Source organism: Chanos chanos, chromosome 8, assembly GCF_902362185.1.
Source record: "Chanos chanos chromosome 8, fChaCha1.1, whole genome shotgun sequence".
NCBI lineage: Eukaryota > Metazoa > Chordata > Actinopteri > Gonorynchiformes > Chanidae > Chanos > Chanos chanos.
In genome coordinates this window covers 42,524,254-42,546,349 of record NC_044502.1, presented here as the reverse complement: position 1 = coordinate 42,546,349, position 22,096 = coordinate 42,524,254, and the positions used below count along the sequence as shown (strand labels likewise).

The 22,096-nt window shown below is 39.9% G+C and overlaps 2 protein-coding genes across 2 annotated transcripts in view; one reads left to right on the top strand and one right to left on the bottom strand.

Annotated features, from left to right (window-relative positions):
* Nucleotides 1–3,562: 3,562 nt before the first annotated feature.
* The window catches only part of tg (thyroglobulin), a 41,870-nt gene continuing 23,336 nt past the window's right edge, over nucleotides 3,563–22,096 (bottom strand). The window contains 17 exon segments of the mRNA XM_030781898.1: nucleotides 3,563–3,660; nucleotides 4,093–4,325; nucleotides 4,768–4,908; nucleotides 6,687–6,794; nucleotides 9,985–10,172; nucleotides 10,511–10,678; nucleotides 10,940–11,101; nucleotides 16,314–16,510; nucleotides 17,151–17,289; nucleotides 17,381–17,468; nucleotides 18,737–18,941; nucleotides 19,335–19,499; nucleotides 20,015–20,149; nucleotides 20,737–20,802; nucleotides 21,190–21,327; nucleotides 21,510–21,589; nucleotides 21,867–21,978. Coding sequence (XP_030637758.1) covers nucleotides 3,563–3,660; nucleotides 4,093–4,325; nucleotides 4,768–4,908; nucleotides 6,687–6,794; nucleotides 9,985–10,172; nucleotides 10,511–10,678; nucleotides 10,940–11,101; nucleotides 16,314–16,510; nucleotides 17,151–17,289; nucleotides 17,381–17,468; nucleotides 18,737–18,941; nucleotides 19,335–19,499; nucleotides 20,015–20,149; nucleotides 20,737–20,802; nucleotides 21,190–21,327; nucleotides 21,510–21,589; nucleotides 21,867–21,978 — 2,423 coding nt within the window.
* On the top strand, nucleotides 12,133–15,635 carry sla1b (Src like adaptor 1b). Its single transcript, XM_030781666.1, has 7 exons — nucleotides 12,133–12,208; nucleotides 13,240–13,339; nucleotides 13,896–13,982; nucleotides 14,109–14,221; nucleotides 14,497–14,628; nucleotides 14,933–15,062; nucleotides 15,404–15,635. The coding sequence occupies exons 1-7, from the start codon at nucleotides 12,133–12,135 to the stop codon at nucleotides 15,633–15,635; spliced, it is 870 nt and encodes a 289-aa protein (XP_030637526.1).

Genomic DNA, 22,096 nt, shown 5'->3' with positions numbered 1-22,096 from the left:
GATTTGTATTAGCATCTGTCAGTGTTACTGGAGTCGACCGGTGACGTCAGAGTTTGGGACTTTGCCGGTGGCTTCCCTCAAAATGTTTTCCCTGCCTCCACGTTCCATACTGGGGAAACTTTAAAGGTTACATAACGTTAAACATTCTACAGATTAAAATTAATTTGATCACTTTCATATACGGGTAGTTGACAAATGAAGGTGAAAAAAATCTTTTTTTTTCCAGAAATGTTGATTTTAATAAAAAAAAATATATATACCAGTATACCATAATTTGTTAGTTTCCAGAAGATATTAGTGGTCACCAGAACTTCCCTGTATTACGTATTTTTATCAGTTTTTTCTGGTCTCACCCCACATCACGCAACGTCACACGACAGGACAGGAGACAAGGCAGAATGGAAGCAGAATAGAGCAGAATTTATTTTATATAGAAACAATGTAATTCAGTTTGAGATCCTAATCATTGTTGTGAATAGTACATAACATTAAAATCATTAATTGTCTGTGCAAAAAAAAAAAAAAAAAAAAAAAGAAAGAAAGAAATGACCAGTGGACATAAACTTAATGAAGAATGAGTACACTGAACATAAACATTATTATTGCTGATTAAAACCATTATCATTTGTCGTCCTCCCTCTTTCCTGCTCTCCCTCTGTTTTCTTCCCCATTCCTTTCCATCTTTGATCTCCACTCCTCTCTCTCCCTACTCCTCTGCTGCACTCCTTTCACCTCTTTCATCTTTATTCCACTTACTTCACCTTTCATCTGCTAATGAATCAAAGAGACGGTTGTTATTAAATGCGTTCAATACAGTACGAGTGCAAAACGCATTTAAATGATGTGTGTAATGATGAGTGCGCAAATCAAAAAGGCAACAGCTTGATGAAGAAGAAGTAGAAGAAATACTGTCTCTCCCTATGACATTAATAGTTTATTTTCCTTCTCTAAGGATTTCCTCCCATTGTCCTTCGTTTGACGCCGTAGCTTAACACACTGATGATAAATTCAGTGTTAATATAGATCTCAATGACAGTATGCATCCAACATATGCATCAATGAAATGAAAAAGGGGAATATGTCCACTACGATCTTTCAAAGGCATTTCAGTGAGGTAGGTCATGTAACACCACAGTATAGTGCTGTCAAGCGATATATATATATATATATATATATATATATATATTGTTGTTTTTTTTTCATAAGATCTTTTCTCATTTTGGACACCCAGTCTTTGTAATGAAATCCTCTGAGTTTGGAGGAAATTCCTTCTTCGAAGAGTATCCTGACTACTATGTGCAAATAAAGATTTAAAAGCCCAGACATTGCTTTAATATTTTACATTAAAGCAATGTCTGGGCTTTTAAAGATAACTTCTACTTTACAGGCAGTTAAATAATATTATCATAGCTACAAGAAACTGTCTGTTGCATAAGTGCCACCCCTAATTCCAGTATTGGACTAGATACAAATGCAAGAATGTTGAGAGAAAATGAGAGAGTGAACTACGAGTGGGTCAACAGCCCTGTAATATAAACTATTGAGTACCTCTAGCAAAGGAATAGAAAATAAGTGCTTAGCAGTACCAATCATAGAGAGAAGGAAATCTACATCATAGAAGTATCTGCCAGCAGGTCAGTATATGCATCAGCATAGATTTATAGTATTTATAAGGCAGTACCATGAAATACACATAGTGGAAATATATGGTAACATATGGTAACATTTGAGCCATCAAGACAGAAGGTGTGTTAGAGTTGTGTTAGAGTTCTGTCTGGCAACAGAGGGGGAACATGCATAGTACAGACAGTTCTGAACGAAGGATTCGAATACAGGTTGTGCAATGTTAGCACAGCCTGTGGATACCCTATAGCCATATAGTCAAGCAAGTTTATGTCAGAAAAACATATTAGAACTAATATAACTCTGTTGGAATAGTTTAGGAGGGAAAACATAGTGTTTCATCTGTTATGTCAGCCAATGAAAAGAATTGTACTATGTTTTCACTAAGTACTCAACATCTGTGGCAAGTGATCTCAGAGCTCTTTCTCCATGAACTGAGGAAAGTGCTGAAGTGTCCAGCCCAGACAGACACAAGACGAGAGAGAGAGAGAGAGAGAGAGTTAGCTCATGCCAGGAGCAAGCACGCTAATTTAGGATATCTATCTTATGAAGCTATCTAGCATTTTAAGATTATTTGGATCATTATCTTAAAGTCTACCAGGTGTGACCCCGCAGTACAACACTTACATTCTTGACCAGAGAGAATGATCGTATGTCTCTCTTCTTAATGGGAGGACGAGGACCATACATGACCTAACGTGTTAACCTATAGATGTGTGTGGAATGACGGGAGACGTGAGGGATGGGACTCCGCAGGAAGGAAACATGTTGCATGATGGTTAGACACTTAATCTAATCATAACCAGAAATTCTCTGACAAAACTTTGTCATCGTTGGAGGATTTTCTGACGCTCCTGCTATACAGCTACACTAGGAGTAGTGAGCACACACACATTAGGAACAGCACACACACATTAGGAACAGCACACACACATCAGGAACAGCACACACACATTAGGAACAGCACACACACATCAGGAACAGCACACACACATTAGGAACAGCACACACACATTAGGAACAGCACACACACATTAGGAACAGCACACACACATTAGGAGCAGCACACACACATTAGGAACAGCACACACACATTAGGAACAGCACACACACATTAGGAGCAGTGGTCAGCCGCAGTGCCACGTCCAGGGACCAACTCCAGTTCTTTTTGCCAGTGCCGTGGCCTTGGTCAAGGGCGCTGACAGGAGTATTAACCCTAACATACATGTCTTGGTGGTGGGAGGAAACCGGAGCACCCGGCGGAAACCCACGCAAGCGGGGAGAACATGAAAACTCCACACAGAAAGGACCTGGGACAGCCAAGATTTGAACCCAGGACCTTCTTGCTGTGAGGCAACAGTGCTAACCACTGAGCCACTGTGCTGTCCTGTGATAAGCATTGGGCAGCAGTGTAAGGGGTTGTAGAGACATCTGGAAACTTTCATGTTCATCTTTCATGTACATACAGTGGTACTGCTGTTTGACCCACTGCTCTCTTGCATTGTTCAGACAGTAATCCTGATGACATCCAGATGTCATGCTTTGTACAAATGGTTGGAAAATATCAATTTCTGCACGTAGAAACACAAACATGTAAAGTCAAACATGCAATTTATTTTTACTGAATGACTGAGATAAAGAAAGGAATGTTGATTGCAGATGATTAATTGCAATTGCTTACATTTTATGACCTGTCAAAGGTTCATTGCCAGAAAATATCAATTCACGTACATAGAAACAAAGACATATAAAGTCAAAACTAGACAAGTATTTTTTTTTCAATGCAGTTTATTTTTAGGAAGGCAGTGGGACAGAAAATAGATGCGTGATTACGGTCGATTGATTATGAGCAAAACTACTGAATTGTTTTCCTTTCTTTACAGTGAGCGTGTGAAATCCATGCCGTCAAAATAATCAATAATTGGTGATTTTTAATGATTTAATTATAGGCATCCTTCTCAGATTTGGGTTTGCTCTGTGTGACTGAAGTGCTGAAATCAGGGACTAGCTTTGGTTCTGGTGTTGGTGCTTCAAAACCTCCACTCTCCACTGCCAAAGAACCTCCACATGACAGTTTGGCTGCAAGGTGAAAAGTACAATCAATACTTGAAAAGATAAAAAAAAAACAACAACATAGACACACACAGACACACACACAGACTCACGCAAATTGCCTTGAAATAAAAATAAAACGTTTCCTACGATTTTTGATTTGTATGATTGTTTGGCCAGCAGCACCTTTGCTGAGTTACAATACCTCTAACAAATCCTAGTTCTTTAAAGCCATTAGTTGGTTTTTTTTTTCTTACACAGAGCCCTTCCTCATAATAGTTCCATAACAAATATATGCAAAGCTCAACAATGTTAACCAAAAGTACGGGGGTGAAAGTCAGAAAGTCCATTTTCTCCTATAATCCGTGCCTTCTTAATAGCCGGTGATCTGTGTGCTCTAACTGATATCAAAAGAACCCGTGGCTTCCTTCTCGTGTGTGAGAGTGGAGTACTAACCGGTGGAGGCAGTCAGCGCTGGCACGTAGTCGGACCAGAAGGAGCACTGGGCTCTCTTGAGGCTCTTTTGGTTGCCGAGGGCAACGGTCAGCTCTTTGTAATTGTCTCCGCTTGGGTGAGGCAGGTAACGGGGCCAAGAGGGCAGGGCCTTACTGAAGGACGCTCCGGACAGGGAGAACGGCTGATTGGGGTTTCTGAGGAGGGAGGAAGAGAGGGGGATTGAAGGGAAGCCAAAAGAGTATAAAAATACATGACAGTTCAGTCCAGCTTCAAAAAAAAAAAAAAAAAAAAAATGTCCACATCTCACAGGAAGATTTATGGCTTTTCAGTGGTCAGTTCGAAAGGGCAAGAGACAGAACCACTCCTGCGGCTGAAGGCGGCCTTCGTTCAAGCCAAAAAAACAAACTCACAAAGAGGTATCTGTGGTACAGTGGTAGAGCTACTTGTGTAGAACTTTAAAAAAAAAACAAAACAAAAAAAACCCCCTCTTTCTGTCTGTGCCCAAAAACCCATAAAAGTTTGGCGCTGATTTGTAAACAGGTCTAGGTTGTAAACCTTGCGCGGATGTAGCATAGCAAGAAGTGGCATGCTAGCTAAACAGACACAGACATACACACATGAGCTCAGGCTGCTTACCCAGTCTTGATAAAGTTGGATATGTAACTCATCATCTGTATGGACAGAGTTCTCTCTCTGGAATTGAAGAGCTGCTTGGTCTGTGGGTGGAACGGCAGTCCGAACACGAACTGGACATCCAGAGGCGCAGACAGGTCAGCACTGAGGAACACAAGGCAAGATATCAAAGGCTTTATTAAAGCAGGGCGGACAATAAAATTCAGCATAAAATTTAGCAGTACCATTTATAAGAGAGGAAATATTTGAATGATGCTATGTGCTAACCGCGAATGTTATCGCAAACAGGCAAAAGACTGTTCCACGTTTCAAAAGAATTTCAAAAAGATTTTTTTTTGAACAGGGGATGAAACACGAGATCTTTGTCAAGATAAGAAAAGGGTTTCAGCATTAGTCAGCACTCCCTCCTGACTGATGTGTGAGGTAAAGAGGCGTAGATGAATAGAGAGATAAAAGATAATCTCCGAGAGGAAGGTACAAATGTCAAGAGGAGAAAAAAAAAAAACCCTTATGCGTAGAAATGGTCTAAAGAAAATATTTGGGGTATATGGTAAAAAATAAAAAACAAAACCAGAGAACAAGTGATAAAAAAATAAGACACACTAATGGTTGTTTAATAAGAACAAATGAGAGAAACCCGTTTTTAATCCTGAAATAAACACAATAAAACATCAGAATCTATCTGAGTCCAAGCTGTTAATCATCAAAAGACAGTCTCAGAATATGAAAGAATCCTGAGTTTCAAAACAAAATTCAGTTTTCTGCTCCTCTGCAGTTTTTTTTTTTTTTTTCTGAAAGCTTGTGAAATATGAACAGGTCAATGAACTTGTTGCTAATGATCAGAGGCATGCTTTGAACATCAGAGCACCTCTTGTGTTTCAATTTTGATTTATTGTGAACTTTAGGCACTTAATCTCTGAAGAAATAGTAGGTTGTAGCCAAAGGCAGGGACAAGACCTACCTTGTAACACTGAGGGTGCAACCAACGACAGCATTTTTGGATTATTTTAGATAATATACAATGACGGATCTCTTTATAGAGGAGTAACACCTGCTTTAAGCTTTAGAGTCTATGAGAATGTTTCCATTCAAATTTATAACCAGTCACAGAGCTCATTCAGTCTTGCCTTGGTCATGATAAACACAAATACTGTCTACGGATAAAAATAACAAAGACATTTTCAGTTATAAGATCCAGAAGCTTTAAAACAAGATATTTCCCATCAGCATCTACTAATGACTAAGACTAATGACTTTTTGAACTTTCATTCGAACCTGTGTCATAAGGGTATTGAGTACTAAGGGGCAGAAAATGACAGTTAGAATTTAGGACAGAAAAGGAAAAAAAAGTATCCAAGGAATGTGAAAGAAAAACCAGCAGCACAAACTTCTCCTCAAAATTGCAGCTCACCCTGAATGTTCCTGGGTTACAGAAGCAGGCTAGATTTACAGAAACCACAGAAATGTATGCATTGTGCTACTGTGTTAAAACATTACATGGCATTTCACAAGCAGATACAATTCTATTAACGGCTTCATCTCATTTCTTGATGAACATTACAATTATTTGCTGTTTGGAGTCAGTTTGAGGGTAGACCTGTAGAGGAAAGCTGTTAATAACATACTATGTGTATTTATAAACAGAGAACACATCATGGCTCCAGGCTTCAAGTATGTTCTAAATAAATTAAAAGGGCCCGTTCATATTCAGTAACCAAATATTCCACCCACATAAAGCATTTAACGTAGATCCAGAAGAGCACAGGATTAATTGACCCTCTCTCTGCATCTTTACTCTCACAATAATAAGAACATCAGACTTTTTTTTTTTCTCTGTTTGGCTTTTATTTGAGTCTCTGGCCCATTCAACATGGTTTTACATTAAAGTCTATGGTCTGTGGTGGGCACAGGCTGTGACATACCTGTTCTGGGCTGTCTCCTCAGGCAAATGGTACATGAACACATTGGACCTACTGTTTGCTGCCCAGAAACCAGCCATATTGACAGTGGGGCAGATAACAAAGAGATCTCTGTGGTTAAAGAATAAACAAACAAACAAACAAACAAACAAAACAGGGAGAGCAAGAGTGTATGTTAAAGTTTGTAAATAAAATGTAAACGTAAGTGTTAATCAGACTTCTATAAATCGCTGTAGCGAATCTCATTCTCTGCATTTAACCCATCCTATGGTGAACACACACAGCCTAGGAGCAGTGAGCACAGTAGAATACAGGCTTGTGTCTGTTATGTCTAAGGTCGTGTCTCCATTAACAGAGACTTGACCTTCTTAATCACCATCTGCTCATTTCTGCTGGGTTAACAACACAGGAGACTGTCTCATACTTTTCATATTACAGTCTACAGTCGAGCTTACTCACAAAGCCCCAAGGCATAAATGTGGTCAAAAGCAAAGCATGCGCACGCACACACACACACACACACACACACGTACACACACACACACACACACACACACACACACACACACACACACACACACAATGATTCACCTTAAGAAACACACATAGTGGAAAGGTTGCACTTTACTGTAAGAGGCTTGAGTATTTAGATTAATAGGTTTGGAGTGCCTGCGTGCACATTCAGATCTGTAATGATAATTGTTAGATACTGTTTGTGACTGAATTATTTGTGCATTAAGAGATAGTAGGGAATTGGTTTAGTGTCAGGCCAAAATTGTCTTATATAGCAAATAGTTGATGGGAGAATGACATTTGGAACGTGTTCAACTTGGACAGTAACATCAAAACAAAGTGTTACTGTTGACATGCTTTTGGCATGTCAACAGCAAAACATATACAACTAAACTGACCTTCCAAGCAAGCTCTTACTAAGACTACTCATCATAGCAGAGCCCATAGTCTGAGTCTAGAGCAATTCAGAATTTATTGTATGTCTATATTTGGCAAGATCGGGTAGCATTCAAAGAAAGATCCAACATCGTGTCAGCCACCATATTCCATCTAGGTGCATCCCAACATAAATACTTTTTGTGTTTATACATTTTCAAGACTTTTTTTTTTTTATTATTTTAACATATTTGGACATATATTTTTTTTCAAAAGCTTCAAACAATTTAAACAAAGGCAATGTTATGCAATGGCTGTCATCCATTAGCACTGTTACTAATTTAACTAATTTAACAGAATCTGTGGGGGGGTTTTCGCTCATACTCCACAGTAAGAGTTTCCTACGAACTCACGGGACTTGCTGTCCTGCACTACTACCCTCAAGTATGCCACGTATTTACAAGAGGGTGACTGAATATGGAGATACTGTGGCCAGACCACAGTACAGGAGGCCAAGACTTTCCATGCAAGCTGTCTCTGGAGACTAAACAGCTGAGCAGAGTCTAAATCTTAAGCGATCCAACATGAAGAAAACAAAACGGGGAAAAAAAAAAAAAAAATGTTGATTTACGGATTATAAAATCCAATCCGTTATTATCTTAAGGTCACATCAATATAAACTCTTTGAAAAACTGGGTTGCAATGCATTCAGGCAAGAATGATGGATCTCTGTGAAATATTTCAGATTACCTCTTCATAAAGCGTACGTTTTTCCCTTGACAAATAACACGTAGGTTTTGTGAAGGCGTATTACCGCAGTTCGTATGTGGGAATGGAGTATGATCTGGTGTTTATGCTAACTCCTAAAGGGGGTTGCTATGCTGAGTAAACCGCAGGTTTCTGGGGTGTGTCGTTTTGCTGGTCAGCCCTGGTCCCTGTTCTAACTGACACCACTCATTATGTGGGCAGGACCCAGCAGGCTTTCACTCTCTCTTAACAACAGGTCCTCCAGCAATCCTGCACACACAGGCCAGTCGCATATCAGAATAGCAGCTCTTGACCCAGTTTGTCCGATTCAGCACAAATTTTGGTAATCTGATTTAGTAGATTAGATCTAACTTTCATCAAGAATTATGAAATACAAAGCATATATGTATTATTTCAAATATGATTTGTATTTCATAATACATCATCAAGTGTTATCAAGTGCAAACCATACGTAGCACACACTCCAAACAGCATTCATTTAACAAATCTCCTTCTCATTTTCTAAATGATAGGCAAAATTTGTTTTAGTAAAGTATTCTTGATACAAGTAATATATTACCATTTTTTTTTACAAATGTAATATCATGAACAAATGTAAAAATTAAAAACTGAAATACATACCAAAACCATTTCAAATTTTGTAAAATTTAGTGAGAGAAACTAACTGAAAAAAAAAAAAAAAAACACATTACACCTCCTTTCATATAACATTCTGGAATTCAGGCCAGACAGTTCGAACTCACATCTAAGAAATGCTGCCTACAAATTTGAGGCTTTGTTAAAAAACACTTTTTCACTGATGTAGCACTTCAAATCAACTGTCAGATTCTTTAGGTGACAGTTTATGGTGCGTTGGGTAAAAAAATCCCAACGCAGTTTTTTTTTTTTTTCTTTTTCTTCCACAGAAGGTAGGAAAAGTCTGGCCATGGATGTAGCTTTATGTCAACACATTCCTGGAAAAAGCCAATTTGATGCTAGAGATTTAAGTCTACCCTCAAAGTACTAAAAGTAGCTTGTGGCTGTGTCTGCAAATTGCGCGTGTGCGCGCACACACACCCTCTCACACACACACACACACACACACACACACACACACATGCACATTTTCTGTCGCCACAGTCTTTGAGATCATGCTAAATCCTCGGGTTTGTTTCTGTCTAAACCAGCCACTCGATTTCCTTCCTCAGGGCTGCTAGTACTAAGGCCTTCAGAGTGAATATGAGTATCTCATTGACAGCTCAATGCAGGTCGATTCAAGAGTTCCAGCTGTACCACAAAGACCCACTAAGCATACATTCTTCAGCCAAAAACAACAGAAAAGGCTAAGACTATTCTTATTCTTGATTTTTCTGGACATTTATGGCAGCTTTACTTACTTCTGAGGTTTCTAGACAAGAAAAAAGCATCCAGATTTACATTGTTAAGGAGGTGTTGAGGAAGAAAATGCAGACACAAAAACAGACGTGGATACTCTGCACAAAGACCTTTTAAATCTAAAGGCGGTAGGAAATTTGTTCTGCATGAGTCAAATAAAGAAAACATTAAGATCTAAATATTTTGCTGACCTTGAGACCGTAACAAGGACAAAAACACTTTTTGAAACAGCGCTTTAAAAATTCCGTAGTGTTTTTCCTTACTGCCTTACCTTGTGGCATTTTCTAGGGCCCGTGAGAAGACGTTGTAGCCAGAGGGGGTGGGAGAGTGTTGCAGTGAGTAAAACCATGTGGCTGCTTCTTTCACAAATGCATTGGCATCATTCCCTCCAAGAGAGTTTGACAGAGCCTCGTAAAAGGCCGTTTTGCTGTTGGCTCTTCCCTGCAGCGCTTCAAAATCCTGTCCATATCAACAAAGAATACCATTTATTCTAGAGTCATTCCTCATAGTCATGTTCATTCATTCATGTTCATGTTTCTTTAACAGGACATTCAGAAGCTCGCCACAACCCTGGCCAAACACGTTAGAGACTAAAGAGATGTAATTACCCTGAGCGTATTCACCACAGAACTATCATTCTCTGAGTCAGATGGTACAGCTTTTGTGTGAATCCTAAACGTTAAAACCGTCAGACAAGGTTGGATGCCTGTGTTGTTAAGGAGGGTGGGGGTGGTGTTAGGATATAAGCAGACCGTTTCCTGAAATGGAACTGAAAACATCAACATGAATTCCCTGACCTTGATTTTCTTGGCTCTGCTGATGAGGCCATCTTCAGCTGAGGAACCCAGCAGGAGCTGCATTCTGTTGAAGCGGCCGTTACGGAGGGCGGACAAGGGTTGTTCCCGAACAAACACTCCATCCACCACTGGAGACCAGGCCTGTAGTGGACCACTCACAGCCAACAGCTGCAGAATACACACACACACACACACACACACACACGCTTACTGACAATTTTCTATAAAAGTACAACTTAACATAATGAATTTAACATAAACAAAATACACGCAAAATGAACTGTGAATTCCCATAACCAGATGAGTGTACATCTACCTTGATGCCTGAACTTTAATATACTGAGAGGGTTATCTATAGGGAATATTAAAGGGAATATTAAAGGACGAGGCTTTAGACAGTGGTTCTAGCTGTGAGACCGAATGGTTTACCTTGGTCTGGGCAGCATTGATGGCTTGGGCTGATATAGCTTTCAGACAGGATTTGAGCTGCTCAGGCTCAGAGGGGCAGCCTAGTTCACGAGCAAGAGAGGCAGTCTGCTCCTGTGCCTTAGAGTCAGTCATCACTGCAGCTGGTGAGAATATTGAACCACCCTGAGCAAAAAGCAATGAGCACCAGTTAACTTAGATGCTAGTCTGTATTAGCAGTGGCTTTTGTCATTGCCCTTAGACTAGCTTGGTAACGCGGCTAACTAGCAACGACCGAGCTCGCTAAACGTGACACAGGCTTACTAGCACATAAAATTTGATTACATATCATCAGGGTAGGTCTGTCATCAGTTTCTCATCGACTTTCATAACCTGAGGCACTAAAGTATGCATGTGTGGCACCCACTGTCATTGACCTAAATAGAAAGAGGAAACCACACAGATTATGCTGAAATAACTTGATTATGGCGATGCACAATTTAACACTGGTGTAAAATATTTCTGATGATTCCCAGTGAAACATGAAAACTAAATGCATTTTATAAAAATGTCACAGAGTAAAACCTCATGATTGCTTTATTCTAAAGTAAGCTATAACACGCAATACCTGTTGTTCAAATGAAAACAGCGAAAGCTCAACATTTTTTTATACAAACCACTAACAAACCATTCCGTTACTTCCCAATATAGTCAGACTTTGTAATAGACTAAAGGAATAATTATTTTACATGCTGTTTGTCAGAACTGCAGTTTAAGATCATTTTAAAGGGACTTTGTGTGTGTGTGTGTGTGTGGGTGTGGGTGTGTGTTTGTGTATGTATGCGTGTATGTGTGTGTTTCTAAATGCACTGAAGTGTTAAGGATATCTAAAAAATGAATTTGCATGCTGTCAACAGTCACTTATTCACAGCACTTCCTGTGGAAGACATTTGTAGCGTGGAAAATGTGGTCTGCTTCAGCTTCCCCATTTTGAAGGGCTGTACTCTAGATATAAACTTGCCAGAAAAGAGTGAAGTAGGTTGCCAAAGCCAGATCAAAATAAATAACAACACCATGATCAAAGCCAAGGGATAATCTGAAACCAAAGATAGAGAAACAATATCACACTGATGGATGCATCCTTACTGTAAGACATTAGTGCTGTGGATGATATTTTTACTTTAGATGTTGGTAAAGCAACAATTTGAAGACTGGACATGGGTAATTCAGTTCCAAGCGAAAAACCTACAGACCTCAGACACACAACTGCTAGTTCTGATCTCCTGTCTGGAGGTAAGGCATAAACTGCATTTTTCCTTTTGAGTTTGAGCAATAAAGAGTGCATAAAAATGTAATAGTGGGCAACACTGTGAAATGGGTGAAATAAACGTGTCCTGAATGCATTGTTTAAAAATTAAGAAAAAAAAAAAAAAGACAAATGACACCACTTTGACTCTGCCTTACAACATCGATATATTGTAGCTGTCATGAAAATATGTTTATACAGCATTGTTATTTTTTAAACGTCTTTATTTTCATGTACCCATGTTTTTGCTTAAGAAAAAGATAAGGGAACGCTTAAAAAATAGACCATTCATCATCTGACAGGGAGCGAAGACATGAAAGACTTAGCGATCGGTGATCACTTTATCTTATCAAGAGTAAAATCCAGGTCCAGAGAGGGAGAGGATGTTTGCAAAATTTTATGTATGTGGTGTTACTCTTTTTCATCATGATTATTATTTTCGACCAGTTTACGAGATTTACAAATCTGATTTTTAAAAATGAATATGCAGACCGGGTTAAAAAGTGAGCTAAATTACAATTAACATAAAAAATTAAATGAAGTCAAAGTTGAAAGTTGTTGGCCAGATACCTGACATCGTAATAAAATGTCATTTTTAAAATGTGATTTTACACTAAAAATAAAAACCGGGGGGGGGGGGGGGGGGGGGGGGGGGGGGGGGGGGGGGGGGGGGTATATTTGTAATACATGAAAACAAATCACACACACTGACATGAAAATTTCAAAACATACGGAATAAAAATACACTGCACGACGCAAGTAATTTGCATTTCACTTCCCCTTTGCTTTTCCTTCTTATATTCTGTGATGATTCATTAATGTATTGAGTCACCGTCTCTATAACTGTTATGAGTAATATCATGATAAAGTCAAGCTTGCTGGTATAAAACGCAAAGACTCAATCTTAACCAGTAACTATTATGCTATCGTTGAAAAGTTGGAGGGTTTAAACCAGAGGAGTCAGCGGTTTAAATCTGTTTTTGAGGGTTTAAATGCAAATGTTTGTCTTCATTTCCAGAGAGTGACAGGGACACAGTTGTAGTGGTGAGTGACTATCCTCCAGCTGAAGTATGTGAGCCCATCTTTAGGGCAGGAGAATGGCTAAGTCTTGTGTCCGAGTGAGTATTCATATCTAAAGCCCTTAACATCCTAAACAGTGACACCACATAGCATTGTGTGAACAGGAATGCAGCTTGACACTTGGGCCTATGCACTTGCATTTGAGACTGCGTATGCACGCTTTACTCATTTGCAGATGACAAAGCAGCGTTCTTCATGCGACTAACACAGCACAAATGGAGTTGCATTTAACAATGCGAAGCAAGGTGTTGGCTGTTTTGGACAATTCTGTTTGATGTTTAATAAGAGTCTCATCCAGTACTGTGTTTGTGAAATGATTGTCAACAGAAAGCAGTATTGTATACTATATTGAGAAGCTCAGCCTTGAGCCTATGCAAATAAAATTGATAGTAACTGAAATATAGAGATGCAGATGTTGCATGTAAAAAGATACTACTATTCAGCTTTGGCAACTGTTGTGTATTCTCGCTCAACCAGTCAACAGAAACCTCTTTCGTTAGAGCGTCACTTTTGCTAGAACCAAAAGGAAGACCAAAGAAAGAAAGAAACCCGTAATTAAACCTTCTGATCTTCTCCTCATTCCATGTCTTCCAGTGAGGGATACTGGTGGAAGGTTTACTCTCCAGTTACAAAAGAGGAAAACTACATACCACACTGCCATGTCTCCAAGGTTTACCATGGGTACGCACTAAATTACTATGTATCAGCTATAGAATTATACAGAGACTCACTGGATTAAAAAAAAAACTCATTTTGAGCTTAACAGAGCAAGATCCTAACCCTTGACTTCTTCCTGGGCTGTTTTAGTTGGCTTTATGAGAAGATTGGCAGGCCAAAAGCAGAGGCATTGCTTCGTCTCCCTGGAAACCGTGTAGGATCTTTCATGATCAGGAAAAATAACAGAGGCGAAGGGGAAGCTAGTGAGTAAACAAAGTTGAAACACTATCCAAATCTATGCGCTAAATTCTGTTCAATTATTCCCAAGGAGAGCGTTTCACATTATGACATAAGGAATCAATATCAAAACTGTAAATATAGACAGACTGCTTCCACTGATGGATCATGATGCGAAGCAATGCTGGAATTGTGGTAAAATGCCATAAATAATAGCTCCACTAGGTGGAACACTCTCTCTGTAACTGCCTGGAAGGTTTTTAATAAGTTTAATGTTTTGTTAATCTAATGTTTGTTGCAGGTTTATACACCCTATCTGTGCGCCACAGGTCTATAATGCACTATCGTATTTTTCGTCTGCCGAACAACTGGTACTTCATCTCTCCGCGTCTAACCTTCCAGTGCTTGGAGGATCTGGTCAACCATTACTCTGGTAATTCAGTTATTTTAAACTGATGTCAATTTGCTGTCAAACCAAAATTTGCTGTCAAAACAAAAAAAGACAAACACCTTCAATAGCACAAGAGGCAGGACATAGGCATACACAAACGGAAAAAAAAAGAAAAAAGTAATTAATCAAGCTAGAGACAAACACCAACAAGAGAATACACATACTTCGCTGTCTTATAATTTACGCGCCATATTTGGAGTTTTCTGGGTGGCAACACTGACAAGACACTAATCAATGGTACACCATGGCTATGTTTGTCTGTGTGCGATCCATCTCTCTTGCACAGACATTGCAGATGGCTTGTGCTGTGTTCTTACTGGGCCATGCCTCCTCAACACGGAGCAAAACACAACCCCAGCAACACAGGCACCTCCAGTGATGAGGAGGCGTAATTTTGACTGGAGTGCCCTGAACAGGTAAAAAGCCTTAAAGTCTAAATTTGTTTTTACCCACAGATGCTAAACAAGTCACGTATGTCACTGTTTGACAGTTTGAGGGTTTGCATTGGAACAGCCAGGGTTATAAATAGGCCACCATACATAAGGATGAGGTCACATCACCAGATGAATGTCAGCACATACAAGGTTTTCAGTACAACAGGTTCAATTAAAGTTCACACTGAAATATCCCACCTCCACCATCTAGCTACCCATAATTCCCAAATGGTGAAAGGCATATTTAGCGCTGGAATAACCTTTTTTCTAATTTTACTAACCTCCCTAATCTCTAACTGTAATTTCCTAATCTCTAACTCTAGCTCCGAGCTCATAGTCCAGAGCAGCAGCCGTTGCTCCGGAAACAGAGACTCCATGATCAGCTATGGGGTGCAGAACAGTGTTTCCTCCTACTTATCTCTGGTAGGAGTGCAAGAAAAAAAGGAGAAGAGGAAATACAGCTGGAAAAGGACGAGGAGATCTGTCTGTGGGCCACCTCGTCACCAGCTGAGCACAATAGCCATGGAGGAGGACGTTTATGAGGAGGTGCCATAACTTGCAGAAAAAAAAAGTGTCGTGCATGAAGTGAAACAGTTGCACCAGTGAAGGTGTGAAGATAGTGACTTTCAGCCAGGGGACTAGTATGTTTAAAAATATGATGACTTGCAGAATGCAGTAGAGACAGAACCCTGTGAGATTCGAAGCAAAGAAGTTCCCCTTAAATGATATTAGCAAAACACATGCTGGCTTGTGGTTTCAAACACTGGCTTTTCTCAACAGTATTTCTTACGTGCAGCGTACACAAATGGGTTTTCATAACTCATTTAACGGCTATCTATTTTAGGAAAGATGTTTTGCCAGTTATACAATTTACAACCAGGAATTATGGTGATTACTTTATCATTCTTTTATTTATTAGCGTAGGTTGTTATTTTACTGTCAGTGTCAAAAATGTCAATATTTATTTTAGACTAGTTTGTCTTTTCATCTATTCCACATGTATGCAATTCTGGGCAGTAAAGCCCCTTTTTATTACTTTATCTTCTTCTTATATTTTATATATACATATGTATATTTATATATACACGGGTCCCAAATGAGAATAGATCAACAAATAAAAAAAAGTCAACATTCAGAACATTTTTTGGTTGTTCCAGCTGCACACCGTATTGCGTCTTTCATCTGCCATTGTATTACACTGAAGATGAGGAAATGAAGTACTTTCGGTCTTACCATAAACACAGCCCTTTGGAAGAGTGAAGAAGCTAACGATGAGGTGAGATGAAGACTGGCGATGTCGGCACCATTCCTCTCTGCACCTATCGTCACTCCTCTGGGATCTCCTCCGAACAGGGCAATGTTCTCCTGGACCCAGCCAAGTGCTGCGGCTTGGTCCTGTAATCCATAGTTGCCTTGGAATCCAGTGGAACCTAAAAAAACAGGTTGAAAGAATTGAAGTCCTAGCCTATTGTGAGGAGTTTTTAAGGTCCAGTGATATTCTGTGAGTCCGTGACCGTGACTTTTATTTGAACCAGCTATTTAATAGTGTTTGTACTATAGTTAGTAATGCTTTGTCCTAAGAAGCCCTCCCGTCTCGTTTTGGTCATTTTGAGGCGCAAACAAGTTCAGCTGAACCTAAATTTATTATTAAATGATTATCAGAGGTTCTATCTTGCTATAAAAGAGTAATTATCACAGTGTTATACATAATATAAAAAAAAGCATCATTTCCCACAATAGCAAATCAGAACCAGATGTCTGATTCGACTGTAATCATTAGGCAAACTGGAGGTACTTCAGATTTTATTTCACAGGGCCTATGGTGAGGTTTTAGATGTAAGCAGCAGGAGCACTACTTTACTGCCAAACAAGGTTTTCTCACAAAATATGTCTGTCTAGCTTTGGCTTGGAGTTCTTGGATGGGATCTTATGAATTTCTCCACGTAATTTCTCAAAAGAAACAAAAAAAAAATCATCCTACTACCATAAATGTGTATGAGTAAAAAAACCCTGCATTTTTGTGTGTATGTGGGTATGTGTGTATGTGTGTGTGTGTGTGTTGGACTTTACCTGTCCTGAGGAATCCAAATGCAGCCATCCGAAAATTGGCTGTTACCACAATAATGTTGCCGACAGCAGCAAGGTAGGAGCCATCTAAGAGTCCTGACGCAGGGTTATGGAAGAACACAAGGACTGGGGCCTTGCCGTTCTGTCAAAAACAAAATCAACATACACATAGTACTGCACAGTAGATCTGAGCTGTTGTGAGCTTGTGAGTTTGTAATTAGTGTATGACTTACGATGTTGTTGGGCACAAAAATGTTCAAGTATAGACAGTCCTCACTGGCACTGGAGTCACCGAGATCTCCTGGCTGTAGACAGCTGGGTCTGAAATACGGTATAAATATACAAATAGTTTAGTTGGGTTCCACAATAATAAGTGATATTATATTGTTTATGTCGCATAACACACATTACATTTAGAACGAAAAACATTTCTCTCTCTCCTTCTCTCTCGCTCAGTGTTGTAGTCGAGTCACATGCCTCGGGTCCAAGTCGAGTGTCAAGTCTCCACTGTTTGAGTCCAAGTCAAAGTCCAAGTCAGTAGTGTTCAAGTCCAAGTCCGTGTCAGTAGTGTTCAAGTCCAAGTCCGAGTCAATACTATTCGAGTCCAAGGCTAAGTCCCTGTTGCTTGAATCTAAGTCCAAGTCTGAATCAAGGTGTCAGAAATAAATGTGACCAAATTAAGTCAATCTAGGATAAAGAGGACAGAGAATTTTTTTTCAACTTTTTACACCATAAGATTTTTAGCAGCTTTGGGTCTTTCTATTCATGGACTTCACTTCCAATGTATGTAAATACAACTGTATGTCAATAAAACAATAACATAACTTGATGATGTGGTATATGGGGGTTGCTGGAATGGATGTGCTGTGCTGTTTACATTCCAGTAGTTTTACACTCAGCTATAACATCTTGTGATTTTTATTACGTGGAAATATTAGCTCTACAAACAAAATAGATCCAAAGCAAGTGCCTCAGCAACATAATGCTTCAGCTTGACAGCAAAATGAAACCTCGATGAGCATGTGAAAAAGTCACTTTTTAGTCATCCAGAGATGAGAGGGAGAAGTTCTTTAGTTTACTTTTCGTTTTGTTGGAGTTTCACATAAAACGTTGGAATGCGGCAATAATCCGAGAAGAACAGCAGAACTGAGTCAAGCTAATTCTCCTTAACAGATGTTCATGGCGAATAAGAAAATACCACAACCCGTCGATAAAACTTTACTGAAACAATATAAAATAACGGCAGCAATTTCGCTTCTTCGACGGAGGTTAGAATGGTTACGCAAGGCTTAGCTGGGAGAAGAATGCGCTGATTAGTGACGACACAGAGAAAGCAGAACTTCTGGCCTGGATGACCTGCCTGCCATTATTTCTCCCTTCCGTCAACCACGCAGGCAGAACCAAAGCGCAACAGGTCCAAGTCCTTAGTCGCAAACTGTCGAGTCCGAGTCCGATTCCAAGTCCTGAACCGTCAAGTCCGAGTACAAGCCCGAGTCGCTAAACACGTGACTGGAGTCCGAGTCAAGTCCAAGTCCTGGACTCGAGTACTACAACACTGCTCTCGCTCTCCCACACGCACGCAAACGCACCGTGCGAATGTGGCATTCCAGGTGCCACTCCATTCAGCGGGCTGTGGTGGGCTGAAACGGAGCTCTCCTGTTGGTGGACGAGCATAAGGCACACCCAGGAACTGGCTGACAGTCCGGCTGTCAGACCCAATCTGTCTTACTTTCGCTTCTCCGAGCAGAGTACCGCGACCCGGAATAGACACGGAGGTCAACGCCGACCGTGCACCTGTACAATAAACAAAATCCTGATCATCCTGGTCATTCTTTCTTTAGACCATATTAACAGACACTGTAACCTCCTATGTACAAATAGACAGCACAAGGAGAGTGTTATATGACTGTTATATGACTGAATGTCATATAACAATTCTCTATGGGTAATGTTGCATTTGGAACAATAGAGTCATTTCAATAAGCATTAAGAACTTTATATCCAATTCTATTACTAATAGAAGAACTTTTGAAGAGTTTCTACTGCATGCGCACAGAACCTATTTTTAAGATTTTAAATCATTGATGCCACAAAGATCATTCAGTTGATATAAAGCTATGTCCACGAAATACAAAGACTGAGACAGATGTGTATGGGCCTCAAGAGAATGAGAGTTCTTCCACTTACTCTTCCTGAGGAAAATATGTTGAGCTGATTCTCGGACGTGGAGTCGGCAGTCCTGGCCAGCGCTGGTGGGGACGCAGGTGTGTGTGTTGGGGTAGAGAACACAGCGCACTGCTGACTCTCTACTGTCCACCGACACCACTGAGCATGACTCACCCTCTTCACAGGCTGCGGTGGGAGACACAGCTTAGCCTTAAAGCTCTTTTTTACTCCCTTATTCACACAGTTCTCTCTCCCCCAAGTTTGTCTTGGTTTCTCTCTCAAAGCTTCTCTTTCTTTCTCACTTTCTCTCTTTTTCTCCCTTTTTACGCTTAAGGGCCTCCTTCTATCGCCTTACTACCCAAGGAAGTGAATGCACTTTAAAACAAATCAAGTTTAATTCTTATTCATTAAGGGGTGAGGAATTTCCAAGAACACTGATCACATTTAGTTAATCCACATTCTCTTAGATATTAGACTACTGAATACAGCATAGAAGTGTATAATTAGTGATGTATTCACTCCTTCCTGAAGCTGCATCAGTGATTTCACAAGAGTTTCGGTTCCTCTAAGTACTATAATTGTTATATTGACTATTATATGGGCCCAAACTCAGGCGCAATTACAGCTGGGCCTCTCTGCAGGACTCACTGCTGAGGATACATAGATGGAGAATGCTGGTGAGACTGGGAGGGAATACTTGCCAGCAAGACACCAGTCTCTGACTTTGTCCAGGTCCTCTGCTATGTCTTTGCTTATGTGCACTATGTCAAACTTGGAGATGGCTGAATCTACCAGGACAGAGGATGATTCTAGAACTTTCCAGTCTTCTATATTCACTGTAAAATGATAACAATGAACTTGTAGAGTTACCACCAAATATACTTAGTATTGCACACTGCATTATAAACAAAATCAAAAAGCAAATCAAGCACAATTAAGCGTCTGGATTTCAACAATGACGTGAACTTAATCTGAAAGATTCTGCGTTAGTTCTAAATGTTTTTGCACTCAAAAATCAATCACTGTATGTCTTAGATCTTAATGAGCCCATTTGAAGACTTAAAACAGTTTGAGTTGGCTTTCATTTTAATGAGAGTATTTAAGATCACTGCAGGCTGTGGAGGAAGTGTGCGTGGAGTGGAAAAATCTTGTTATCTGTAAACATTTAATCACGTCAGCAGAAACTTATGCCAGAAGCTTCTTTTTTTTTCTCTCTAGGATACCACAAAATGCAAACAACACACATATAAGAGAGAGAGGATCAAATCTGTCATTCTGACGATGCTTAATTTACTAAATCAAAACGGAACAAGTACTAGTGCATGCGTACAATTTCATATCATACCAAAAAACGGTCAAAAAGACCAATCTTGTTAATCACCAGTATAACATTTTAAAGAAAGAAACATTCCTGTTCTCTTACCGGTCTTTGATGGAGCCCGTAGACCAAAAGGGGGACAGACACCAGGGCTCTTTGTCCACTGATTCACTGACATGGGAAAAGGCCAAATTGTCATTGCTATTAGCACGACTGACTAATGAAACTGTGACAACAGTATTATAGCTGGTTTATGCAGCTACCCATAACAGCATGCTAAAATAATCTTTATGAGTGTGTTTTGTGGGACCTGCAATAGTGCAATGACTGAGAATTTCACTTATTATTCTTGTTGCTATAGGGTAAAACATAACAAGGATATGCCCATAACTTCACAGCAAGGAATAACAGAGAACATTCATTACCTTTTGTCACATCTAACTGTCCATGACATGAGGCAATTTTTTTTATTCACACACCGGAATTAAGAGACCTTGGATCCAGTAAAATATTCGTTTGGGCTTTCTCTCTCTCTCACCCACAGAGACACACACATACCTGGCTTCTCATACCAGCCGAATGGATACACCCCAGTCTGGACTTTGGACGGTGAGCAGTCCTGTACTCTCCAGCTGGTCCTATCATCTTCTCCACAGGTCTGAATTCCCAGACTGTTGAGTGTCAGACATAGTATATCTGACCCTACATGTGGGCACATGCACACACACACACACACACACACAAACACACACAGAGTTATAGGGACACACAGAAATATCAGAAAAAAGCCCTGGATAATTTGTGTTTGTAAATATCTAAAAATCATCTCGAGATTAGGTGTAGTTGAGAAGTAATTTTTGTGGTCTGATATTATGTACCAGGAGAGCCGGTGTCTTTGACATATCCAATTCCTCTACAGCAGGGGTCCTCATCACAGCGACGTTCACATTCAAAAAACCTGTACACATCAAAAGCACATAAAACCCATTCATCTTTTAAGCCCAGACATCAGACTTGGGGCTAAAATAGAGTGAAATCTTTTGATCTCTAAAAATTTTACAACCTGTGGACCAGACCACAGTTTTTCACCACTGCCAATATTCTATCGTTCCGTCTTTCGGTAAAAAAAAACCAGAAGATAAAATGTTTGCAGTAAATGAGCCCGTTCAAGCTACAGTGGGGTTGCTGATAAAAAACCCCCCAAATCCAAACAATAAGAGGGACGTTGATCTCACCCTTCGGTGATGGGCTTGGACGACAGAGTGATGCGGCTGCGGACCGAATAGGACACCATCTTCTTAAATGGGACACGGCTGTAGAAGCTTTCCACGCTGCCCAACAGAGAAACTACGAGTAAAAAAAAAAGAAGAGCCAGAGAGTTATTTTGGATTGGGGCAATAAATATCCTCATGGGCAGGTCTATTAAATCATAATACCATTTACCATAAACCATTTGTTTGCTTAT